This window comes from Aquarana catesbeiana, linkage group LG03 (genome assembly GCF_042186555.1).
Source record: "Aquarana catesbeiana isolate 2022-GZ linkage group LG03, ASM4218655v1, whole genome shotgun sequence".
In the NCBI taxonomy this organism is placed as follows: Eukaryota; Metazoa; Chordata; class Amphibia; order Anura; family Ranidae; genus Aquarana; species Aquarana catesbeiana.
This window is the reverse complement of record NC_133326.1, coordinates 566,044,750-566,057,506: the sequence shown is the minus strand read 5'-3', so window position 1 is coordinate 566,057,506 and position 12,757 is coordinate 566,044,750. Positions and strand designations below refer to the sequence as shown.

The 12,757-nt window shown below is 41.7% G+C and overlaps 1 protein-coding gene across 11 annotated transcripts in view; it reads left to right on the top strand.

Annotated features, from left to right (window-relative positions):
• The window catches only part of DGKI (diacylglycerol kinase iota), a 466,380-nt gene that overhangs the window by 338,405 nt on the left and 115,218 nt on the right, over positions 1-12,757 (top strand). For all 11 annotated transcript variants that reach the window (XM_073621819.1, XM_073621822.1, XM_073621821.1 and 8 more), the window contains 3 exons: positions 27-67; positions 4,212-4,339; positions 6,821-6,949. In XM_073621819.1, the coding sequence (XP_073477920.1) occupies positions 27-67; positions 4,212-4,339; positions 6,821-6,949 (298 nt within the window). The remainder of the gene's footprint in view (positions 1-26; positions 68-4,211; positions 4,340-6,820; positions 6,950-12,757) is intronic.

Genomic DNA, 12,757 nt, shown 5'->3' with positions numbered 1-12,757 from the left:
AATATGTTTACTCCTCTCTCACACAGCTACCTCTGCTGACCAGTTCTACCGTATAGATAGATCTCAGGTAAGTAACCTAATTTCTTTTGATTTGTATCAGAAGTAACCATCCACAAAAATGTGAGGTTTAATCACCCTGTATGTTGCGTTCCCTGGTTCCTCCTTTCACCCTTCACCAACATGCTACTTATAATTTAAAATAAAACCTTTTCATTACATACCTTATTTTCAACTCAGTGACATCATCACTGAGTCCCTGTGCTTCTCAGTGCAATGCTGGTGGGAGAGGCTGCCATGGTGCTGTACATTGTTTTTCTGAGAACATCACAGCACTGTGCCTCAGTACTCCTCTCAACAGCCCTCAGTTCTGAATCAAGCAGTGGGCTAGCTCTTGGGAGGATTTATGCACATATCAATGCTTGATGTGTGGATGCCATTCTGGAGGAGTGGATGTTCCTAGGCAGGCTGCATTTGCTTGCAGACTACCCCTGATAATGCATACATGTGATGCTCAGCCTCCATGATTATAAATATAAAAAAGTGTAGCGCTAAAAATTATACATGAAGTGAATAACAAAATAATTTTCTAATATTTATAAACGTCCATCATATACGTTAGTGAATCATAGTCCATTATTCTGTGAAACCGTTGTGGTCACCATGTGTATAAACAACTTGATAGTGAGAATACCATCACCAAAAATGAATGGAGGCGTACCAGAAAGTTTGAACCCAAAATAGCATATGCTATATGGGTCAAACAAGCCTATATTGCCCACCGGCAATAGTGGGAACGCTGTGATGGTCGGCCGAAAATATAGTCCTGGAGGCCTTCACAAGAGTGTCATATATATGAATCAAGGATTGTGCAGATACCACCACCCAAGTGAATGGAGGCTTACCGGAAGGTTGGGACCCAAAACAGCGTATGCTGTATGGGTCAGACAAGCTTATACTGCCCACCGGCAATAGAGGGGAAGCCCTGATAGCCAACAGGGGATGAGGTCCTAGGGGTCTTCACAGGAGTGTCTTCTCCATATAGATGTTTAAACGTCCCCGAACATAGCCCATATAGGATAAAGAAGGGGCCATATAGTGTAATTCTTAGACTGTTTATTGGAGCCGGAGGTCACAATCCACCCAAACAGCAGTCCATTCCCTCCGGCTCCATTTTGCAGTGTCAGCTGCTTGCACAATTGAGTAAGCGCAAAGTTATTTTGTTTTTTCTCAGCCTCCATGATTGAAGGGACTAAAATCCAGTGAGTTATACATCAGGCCATGTCTCTGTTCAGCTGGTGAGAGCTTCAGCCCGGTATAGAGCATCTCAGGATTTTATAGACTACATGGGCCCCTTGGCAGCTGCCGAATACTACATATTTATATATCCATATATATATATAGCGATATATATATATATATATATATATATATATATATATATATATATATATATATCTCTGCGCAAACTGTTGGCACTATATAAATCATGTATAATAATAATAATATATTACAAATATGATAAAGTTGAAGATTAAAGAGGAAGTTGATAGTAGTTTTTTGGCTTCCAGGGCTATTCCATTAGGATATGATGTCTTTGGTGATTTTCTGACAATATATTGGTCTCCCCCCCTTTTTTCTTTCAGTGCCACTTTGGAGGATTTATGAGACACCACCTGCATATACTTATTTTTATGTCGACCATATATGAATCATATGATGGGGAGGAGGGTATATAATTAAATTATATGTGATCTGGCGCATAAATCTCAGTAACAGTGAATAGTTGCGAAAGGAGCTAATAATAATATAAAATGAAAACGACAAGTATGCAGCAAAGTCACCAACCAATAATAAAACTTTTCACCAATAAACTCATTTAAAGAAGTGCTCACATGTGCAACAGAATAAAAATGGTCAATACATAACACAATAAATGTGCAAAATATAAACATCAAAAGAGGGTGTATTCCATGAAAAACAGTGTTCAAAATTGTGTGCAAACACCCAATGTGTCCAGTGAGAATACTGAATAAAGTTCCAATAAAAAATGCATATAAAAAATTCAAATAAATCCCAATGTGTACAACTTTCAAGAGTCTTCACCAGCAGATGAAAAATAAATAATGTGTTGGACGTGGTTCAAACAATATCACTTCATTGTGCTCCCATTGCTCTTACCTTAAGGGCATAGATCAAATGCCTTGAACCATTCTTAGGACAATCACCTCGGTGTTAGAGCCCACACTCAATCTGGATAGGGGATGGATTCTTGATGCATCAAACAAATGAAGGATAAGCCAAACAGAGACCAGAAACAGCGTGTTTTCCCGGTTCTCCCAGTTCGCGGTGAACGGATTCCGGTTACCGCGAACCAGGAGTTTACCGCAAACCGAAAGTGGTTACCGTGGACCAGAAGTGACGTATGAGGTGGCGAAAACACGCTGTTTCTGGTCTCTGTTTGGCTTATCCTTCATTTGTTTGATGTAAGCATAATTTTAGCTTTAATAAATTGGTCTCTTGTGGTAATACACTATTGGAGGCTATTCCTTTACATGTGGATCCGGATATCGGGCTGGAGGTGTTATTTACCTATTGCATCAAGAATCCATCCCCTATCCAGATTGAGTGTGGGCTCTAACACCAAGGTGATTGTCCTAGGAATGGTTCAAGGCATTTGATCTATGCCCTTAAGCTAAGAGCAATGGGAGCACAATGAAGGGATATTGTTTAAACCACGGTCAACACATTATTTATTTTTCATCTGCTGGCGAAGACTCTTGAAAGTTGTACACATTGGAATTTTTTATTTGAATTTTTTATATGAATTTTTTATTGGAACTTTATTCAGTATTCTCACTGGACACATTGGGTGTTTGCACACCATTTTGAACACTGTTTTTCATTGAATACACCCTCTTTTGGTGTTTATATTTTGCACATTTACTGTGTTATGTATTGACCATTTTTATTCTGTTGCACATGTGAGCACTTCTTTACATGAGTTTATTGGTGGAAAGTTTTATTATTGGTTGGTGACTTTGCTGCACACTCGACGTTTTCATTTTATATTATTTTTAGCACCTTTCGCAACCATTCACTGTTACTGAGATTTATGCGCAAGATCACATATAATTTAATTATATACCCTCTATCATCTTTAGGTGATTAGTGATCACTAAACTGATTTTGCAGCATCTCCATGTCCTCTGTTTATTTATATTTGTATTTTATTTCAGATTTTTAGTAGCGCAGAGGTCCCGTATCTTTATTTATATGATGGGGAGATTTTCCATCTGGCTGAACCTTTAGCTTTAATTGAAGGCTGGCTGGAGCCCTTCTGTACATTCCTTGAAATTGGGTACTCTTTCCCCTGAGGAAGAGCTTATTGAAATGCATTGGGTCTTCACACAGTTACCTCATAAGGGTCCAGCCTTTATTAAAATGTCTCAGGCCATGTTGTCCACAGAGTACTGTAATGCTCATTGCAATGTCAGCGTCTTGGTTTTCTCTTAATGTGTTTTTTGTCAAACAATTTTGCATAATATTTTTTTTTTATATATTTTTATACTGTACTTTTGTGAGTGTGTGTTGTTTCCTTATTGTTTGTGCCTATAGACAGTTTTTTTGGTGTTGAGCATTTTTGGGCACATTGCAACAGAAAATATTTCCCTATAAATACAGAAAGGGCAGGCCATGGACAGCCAGGCTGGGGAGGAAAGAGCTAGATAATGCTGAATTTCCTTCAGCCAGTGCAGAGAAACAGAGAGCCCAAAGGATTATTGTATTGGATCTAAAATAAGCTATGTAATGAAAACAGACAGTTTTTATTTAAACATCTCATTAGCATGTTTGTTTTATTTTATTTTTGGGGGGGGGGGGGGGGGGGGGGCAGAGAAGACAACATATTAGATTTAACTTTAGAATTAGAATATTTGACAGGAGGATCTCTTTAAGCATCTATGTAGCTTTTATTTATTTTTTGTAATTTTTTAAGACACAGTGACAAACTTGTCCTTAAGAACTCAGTGACTTTCCGTTTTGTTTACTCTCTTTGGGGAAAGTACGCAAAGCTCACAGTGGTCCATTCTCTTTCTACCAAGGCAAATGTTATTTTTTTTTTACATTCCAAATGGCAAAAGGTAATGAAGTGTGTGACCAGACAGCGGATAGAACTGGTTAACGCTGTAATTGTTATTTATCCGTCTCCACAGGAACATCTACATTTTGTCACTGAGATTTCCCAGGATGAAATCTTTATTCTGGACCCCGAGGAGACTGGGACGGCGCAAGGCAGTACTGGAACAGGGATGCCAGACCTGGTGGTAGAGCAGCCCTCAGGGTTAGTTTAATATATGTTGAATCAATGAGTTAATTCTTCAGAGGATAGGATGTACAGGATGGCAAAGAGGAACAATTAACTTGCATGGGAACGACGCTGGCATGCATGGGAACGTCGCTGGCATGGCATAATTAGAATACTGCCCCCTAGTGACTGTAATCAGCCTCTATGCTGAGCACCATTACTGTGACTTTGGATAGTAATTATATCTGATTAAAGAAAAAATCTTTAAAAAGATTATTTACTAAAGTCACACTGTAGTCAAACATGAAACATCAAGTACAAACAGGGAGAGCCCGGAGAAATAAAAAAATAAAAAAAAGACTTCTTGGGACTTCTGTGGGGTCTTAATTTTGACGTCAAATTTCAATTTTTTTAGTTATAGTTTTTCGACTAGAATGCCACATTAGTTTTATTTATACATTATTCAGCTGAATTGTTTTAGTTTTAGTCATATTTTAGTCTACTAAAATCTCCAGTACGTTTTAGTCGACTAAAATCGAATGGGTTGAGTTAAATTGTAATGCATTTTTTAAGCATTTCTCTACAATTATCAAACTCATTATATACTCCCGGTGTAAAAATCTAATAACTAATGTTATTATTGCTAGTATTAAGGTTTGAACATGCGCTACAAACACAGATTTAGCCATTATGATAATTAACTCCTTTATAAATAAAACTAGGTTTCATAAAGAAAAATATTGCTTTTTGACAAACAAAAGTGCAACTTTAAAGTATAAAAAAAAAACAACTGTAAACTCTATTGGCTGTAATGCCATTGCACATATTACCTGAATATATTACTAACATTAATATTAAGAAAAAAATAAGAAAAGCCTTTTTCTTAATTTTTTTTTTCAGCAGCTTAGTAGATGCCCCCTATTTATTCTTATGTTGTTGTGCAGTGTTAATTTTGACATCACATTTCGATTTAGTTTTAGTCATAGCCTTTTGACTAAAATGCCACTTTAGTTTTAGTTGTACTTTAGTCATCTGAATTGTTTTAGTTTTAGTCGTATTTTAGTCGACTAAAATAGTGTTAATTTAGTTGAAAATATTTTCATCAATGAAATAATGCTGCTCCTTAAAGTATACCTAAAGTTTTTCAATTTTTATTTAAGGGGTGGTTAATATCCCTATCAATGCTTTACAGTTGACAGTGCCCAGACCAGGGACATTCACTCTGTGTATTTGTCCACGTGACCGTTGCCACCTGAACAGAAAGTGACAGGAAATCAAAGCCAGTTGTTACAGGGGAAGTCTTCCGAGAACTATTAGGCGGCTTTCACACCGAGCCGCCCATAGCGTCGGCGGTAAAGTTTTACTGTCGGATTTGCAGCCATTTCGGACGCTTGCGGGGCGCTTTTACACCCCTAGCGGCCGAGAAAGGGTTAAAACTGCCCCCAATGCGCCGCAATAGTATCGCAGCGCTGTCCCATTGATTTCAATGGGGAGCAGCGGTGGAGGAGTGGTAAACTCACCGCTCCTTCACCGCTCCAAAGAAGCTGCTGGCAGGACTTTTCCTGACATCCTGCCAGCTCCTTGGCTTTCACACTGGAGACAATGGAGCAGCTGTTTGAGGGCGGATTGCAGGCACTATTTTTAATGCTATAGCGCCTGCAAAATGCCCTCGGTGTGAAAGGGGTCTTATAGTGACAACTGTCTAGGAGCCAACACAGACTTGTGTCGTGGTATTGTGGGTTTTTCTGCACATCTTCCTGCATTTAATTGCAGTGCATTGTTGCACCATTCACTTTGACTGGCACCCCAAGGCACCTAGCCAAAGCAAAACAATGCATGTGTGTTATAGGGCACAGCAACACAGAGATGTGAAGCCTCTGTTCATCTTGGTGTGCTACATGCGCAAAATGTTGCAGGTCCATTCAAATCTGTGTTGGCTGCTCATTCAAAATTAGTGGACTGCCTTACTAAAACACACTCATCGTGCAACAGTCTGTGGCCTAGGAGGGGATTTCCCTGCACTTTGGAGCAATTTCCTTCTGCATCCTGTTGTCTCTTTGAAACAAGAAGTGAAGGGAAATTTCCCTATTGCGACACAGAAATAAAAATGCAGGCGTTTTAACATCCCATTTTTTCTTCAAACCTACAGAAAGGTTTCATCTTTACAGTTTAGCGCCACAAGAACTTTAAAGCAGTTTTCTGCTTTCTGCAGATGGTTTGGACATGGAGAAAAAAGATTGTGTTTTGATAGGCCTTGTTCAAGGCAGTGTACAAAGAGACATTACATAATGCAAATTCAATAGGAAGTAAAATTTTTACTTCACATATTATAATCTATGACAACATTCAGAAATTGCCTAGAAAAGCTTGTTACAAGTGATTTCACAGGAAATCAGCAGTGTTAAATCTTTTTGGTCAGGGCGTTCAGTGTAACACAGCTGTAGAAACCATGCTTGTAAAAAAAAGAAGCCTGTTCAGTTTTCTCGTCATCTCCTGTCTCATCTTGCCCAATCACAGGTTGACAGAGTGGTGGACGCCAACATGTCGAAAACGTATAGTGAGCGACAGCTGCGTTCCAGGAAAGATGTCTCTACACAATGAGTTCTCCGACAGAGCACATGACTCCTCCCCCTCCAGCGCCTTGCCGTAAGACTTTTATGTAATTTATTATTCATTGTCACATGGGTGCAAGTAGACCTATAGCTGAGTAAGGCTCAATGCTTTATTAAAAGTATAACTAATCACAAAACTTTATTTCGTTTTGGATAGAATGGAGAGGGATTAGAATGCTTGCCAGTTTTTATTGCTGTCTGTGCCTCTGTGAAGGAGATTCACCCTCTCTATTTGCCCTGTTTACTATTATCATTGAAAGTGAAAGTAAAAGAAAATCCAAAATTTTGGGTTGTCCCCAAAAATAGAGGGTACATCTTCCAATAGGGATACTAGTTCTGGTGACCTGGGGGTCCCCAAGGAAATCCCTAAATTTGCAGGAATTTCCTTTCACTTCCTGTTTGGCTTTGGGAAAGGAAGTGAGTGGCATCTCAGCAATGGGACACAGATGGCGGAAAAAAATCTGACAGGGGTTATAACTCTTCCATACTCTATCCAAAATGAAAAAAAAGTTTTGCCTACAGTTCTACTTTAAAGTTAAAGTTCACCTTTCATAACATGTTACATACTACACCCATATTCAGGGTGTAACATGTTATGAACGAACCAGCCCCCGCACCTCCCGGATTCCCGCTATGACAGCTACTGGGGTTCTTCTCCCTCACCCTCCACAATAAAACTTGGCTGAGCAGGGCTCTGCCTGCCTGGCCAATGTCACTGATTGACAAGGTCCGGGAGGCTTTTGCGGCTTTCGACTTGTAGTTCATTCATGCTTCCTGTCAGATTGGAAGACCTGCATGGCACCAGCAATCTGCGATCACTGGTGCAATGCTTTACAGGCTCCAAAAATAAATAAATGAATAATAACTGCACATTTTTTTACATGCAAAAAAAATGTGCATTTATTATTTTTTTCCACGGCTCTTTAATCATGTGATCGGCTGTGTCCAATCACAGCCGGTCACATGTAAACAAGAAAGTGCCGGTAATCGGCGCTCCTCGCCTCACAGTGTGTGGTGAGGAGAGCCGATCAGCAGCATCTCCTCGCAGGGGACAGTGAGAGATGTAATCAGAGCACTGATGATCAGTGCCCTGATTACATTTGAGCGCCACCAGTGCCAGCAATAAGTGCCAACAATCAGTGCCCACCAGAGCCAGCAATCAGTGCCCATTAATGATGCCAGTCAGTGCTGGCTTTCAGTGCCCATAAGTGCCGCCTATCAGTGCTGCCCATCAGTAAAGCCCATCAGTGCCACCCATCAATGCCCATCAGTGCCCATTATTGCCACCTATCCATGCCACCTATCAATGCCAGCTATCAGTGCCCGTCAGTGCCACCTATCAGTGCCCACCAGTGCCACCTATCAGTGCCACCTATCAGTGCCCACTTGTGCCACCCATCAGTGCTGCATATCAGTGCTCATCAGTGCCACATATCAATGCCACCTATCAGTGCCCATAAGTGCAGAATATTAGTGCCTCCTCATCAGTGCCACCTAATCAGTGCCCATAAGTGCCGCCTCATCAGTGCCCATAAGTGCCACCTCATCAGTGCCCATCAGTGCAGCCTATCAGTGCCGCCTGATCAGCGCACATCAGTGAAGGAGAAAAATTACTTATTTCCTGACAGAAACTAAGAAAAACTTTTTTTTTCAAAATTTTCGCTATTTTTATTTTTTTTTTTGTAGAAAATAAAAATCCCAGCAGTGATTAAATACCACCAAAAGAAAGCTCTATTTGTGTGAATAAAATGCTAAAAATTTCACATGGTTACAGCGTAGCATGACCGCACAATTGTCATTCAAATACGATAGCACTGAAAGCTGAAAAATGGCCTAGGCACGAAGAGGGTGAAAGTGCCCTGTAGGTAAGGGGTTAAAAGAAGTTGTGTCCTATGAAAGCTGTTCCCAAAATGGCAGGCAGAGGGCAAATGACAGTATTTCCTGTGGTCCCCCCGCAGCTGATCTTTTCGCCATTACTGACTTACCAAGCCCTGCACTTTGTCTCTGTGTGGTGACCATCTTGGTAGAGGCAGGACTTTGCTTTCTCGTATCAGAACTGTTCACCTTATTGCTGGTGATCTGTTGACTGGACTGGTGGGGGATATTTAAGAAAAAGAAAGCACACATCCACAGAATGGATGAAGCAGAAGCAGGTGCGTGCATGCAGTACAGGTTCTTCTCCAGCAAGGACAGAGAGTAGAGACCTCACTAAATCTCCCTCCAAATCTGGTGAGACTAGCAGTCAGAGACAGCACTGCCTTAGATCGCACACTGCAGATATACAACCATGAGGCTGTAGGCACAGTTCTAGGTACCATTACATACCAGGAAATGCACTGTTATTTTTTAGAAAGAATTTAGGACAAACGTACTGTACAAATTTTCACTTTTTAAGTTCAGGTCATCTTTCATAGCACTGTTGCGTGTTTACCCTCTTTTATGAGTGTAAAGCATATCAGCTTATTAAGAACTACTTTTATTCTAAAATATCAAAATGCCTAAGCTACATTCGTCCATTCTTCCAAAGCCCAACCAAAGCAAAACAAGTTTCCACAGCAAGCCCCTTGCTTACCAAACAGGTGTAGGCCTTGATCCTGTGCAGCAACACTATTAGAGGCAGGTCTCTGATTTCAGGGAAATAAGTATAATCAATTTTGGTTCAGGAGAGGAGTCCAGGTCAATTTCACAGTCCAACCTTCTTCCCCAGAGAATGGGCTGGCAAAGATTTTGTTTTCTTTTACATTGTCTGCCAATTTCTTGTCACTATGAGTAAAGAGAGTAGCTCTATGAAACAAACTGGTATAACTGGTGAAAAATGGGGCTGCCACTCCTTTTGATCCAGAAGAGGTGTGTGCGTTCTGGTGCTGAAAGGGTCCCTGAAAATTTTTGACTGTGAACTGCTATCAGATACGTCCTCAGGGCACCAAGAAAATGAGATTGTAATTGCCGGCATGCAGCAGAAAATTAATTATACGTTCTGCTTTTTAATCAAGCAAGCACTGCGTTAATTCTGTTTTATTTCAGGTGGGATCTGATTAGTCATGTCGATGATGTGGATAGGAGAAGGTGGGGGTAGTGAGAGAGAGAGAGAAAAACCCCATTACATAAGCACACCTGGAGATGTTAAAACACAACTTCAGACAGAGGTTTTTTAATTTTGGATAAAGCTGGGGCTTGATTTCTGCCTAGGCCACCTAGGCCATAGCCTAGGGCACCGTGGACACCAGGGGCAGTACATAGTCACCCAGGCCAGGTAAACAGGCCACTTTTACATACAGTATATGGCTCACAACCTGCTAGGCAAACTGACACAATCCAACATTCTATCCTTAGCCAATATTCTGCTGTCCCACAGAGAATTAAACACCTGCTCCAAGTAGGAGCTGCAGAAATCTCCCTCCACTGAGTCTGGCTGCAGCCATTTTAACTGTGGGCAGCTGAAACTGCTGCCTTTTCACTTCCTGGATTTACGCAGACACAGAGGCACACCTCCAGCTCTGCAGCCCTGCAGCTTTCTTTGGCCCTCTTATGACCCACCCCCCCTCCCTTCCTGGCAAACTCTCACAAGAGTGAGAGAGAGACCTGTGCATGATGTCATAAGCCTAGGCTAATGACCAGACAAGAAACAGGAAGTGGGCTGTACAAGGTATTTACCGGCAGAAACAAATGTTTTAAATGTTCTATCCAAAGTTAAAACAACAAGGGCAGAGGATTTAATAGATGGAAAGTGTAAAAAGTTACTGAAGGTCCGCTTTAACTAAATAGTAAGGAAAACTTAGAAGAATATAATAAAATAACTGTAAAAATATAAATGTACACAACCTTGAGAGTAGACAGTGTCAGTTAGTAGAGCAGTAGACAGTATCAGCAGGGCAGTGGACAGTGTCTGGACAGTGTTGGTAGGGCAGTGGATTGTGTCTGTAGAGCAGTGAATGGTGTCAGTAGAGCAGTGAACGATGTCAGTAGGGCAGTGGACAGTGCCTGGACAGTATCGGTAGGGTAGTGGATGGTGCCAGTAGGGCAGTGGATGGTGTCTGTACAGCAGTGCGTGATGTCTGTAGGGCAGTGGACAGTGTCAGTAGTTTTGTATTTGATTTTTTATTATTTTTCACAATAATATTTTTTATGTCATTTAGGAGTCATTGGGGGGGCTATAGTGAAATATCAGGGGTCTAAACAGACCCCCTGATGTCTCATTTTTGAGACAGAAATAGACAGAGATTCTCCAGTCCCTTTCTCTGCAGTTGCACTGGACAGTGAATGAATGGGAAGTGCTCTGTACTGAGAAGCTTCCTGTCTTTTCATAAACTGAAATATGGCAAACACAGTTTACTATGCTTCAGTTATAAATGGACACAGTGAGTGATCACTGACTATGTTCATTCAGAAAAATAAGAGACCGATAAATTACATATTTACCGGCTTCTTCCCTCGCTCTCCATCCTGAAAATCCCCCAGCGGATAGGGGGCACAGGGAGCACATGGGGCACTGGGCAGCTGCAAAAGGAGGAACAGGGACAGGAGGGGCAGCAGGAGAGGCATTTACTGGTACTGATCCCCTTTCCGGCGGTAGGGAAAGGAGGAGAGGTGACTTTCAGTGGCTGCAGGAGGAAAGGGGATCAGTACCAGTAAATGCCGCCCTGTCGTCCCTCCTGTCCAAGTTCCTGGATTGGCAATGGAACGCAGGCTACCTGTCACCTACCCATGATCGCCAGGTAGATTGCGGTTGCCGACGCCCGGTTTAAACATTTTAGGAAAAATATAATACATTTTTGTTCTGTGACTCTCCACTGCCTTCTAGGATGTCCACATCTCATATCCCAGGAGGCAGTTTCAGTAAGGGGGGCTGCAAGGTAAGGTCACTTACGTGTGCAGACATGCTGCAGCCTGTGACAGGACTCACATATCTAAAACCAGGGACATGCCGCTGGTCTCTTCCAGGTATTTGGAACCTAGCATAGACCTGCTACATATCTGTGCATGCGTGGGATATGTCAAAATGGTGGCTTGGAAGCATAGTGGCGCAGGAAGATTGTAACTGTCTGCCCTCATGTTGTAAAGCGCTTGTGATGGAAGTCACTTTTGGTGGGGGGGCTCGTGGAACACTCTTATGTGTAAGTCACCCTGTGTCTATTACGGGCACAGGGTGACCGAGAAGCCTAGTCTGTTCTGCCCTAACCAGACTCACAGTACAACCACATCGGACTCAGCATTTAGTTTTACCCCTGTTATCCTGGGTCTTATACATGTGATTTGTGTTAAAAGTTGGAGTGGCTCCTTTGCTTGGGGCTATTTCTGGGTATATTTGCCTGATGTGCCCCGGTCATTCCCTGTGACACTAACATTGGAAATAACACTTCTTTCACCGACCATACTTAAATACTTGTGACTGCCGTCCCCTGTTCTTAAGTTACCGGGCAGTCACATTTCTCCCAGCTGGGCTTATGGAACTATTATCGGCCACCATTGCTACCACACCCAGCTCCTCTGTACTGTGTGCAATATGTGTTTCTAGCAAGTAAAACAGGGGGCAGGATGGGGAATTTCTCCAACGGCCTTCCTGCTGATAAGTTAATTATTTGTTGAAAAGTTTGAATATACCTATGTCTCATGTTACTGGATATACAGTTTACCCCGCCCCGTGTCATTATGCAAAGAAGGGAGTTGTCCCAGAGTGTATATCCCTTTGTGCCTGTGTTTCAATTAGGGTTGCACCGATACCGAGCATTTGCCCGAGTACTTGTACTCGGGCAAATGCTCCAATGCTTGATCCGATACCTGGGCAGTCAGGGATGATCGGTGCAGCAGTGTGGGAGTTACAATCACTGATATCCCTGTATAG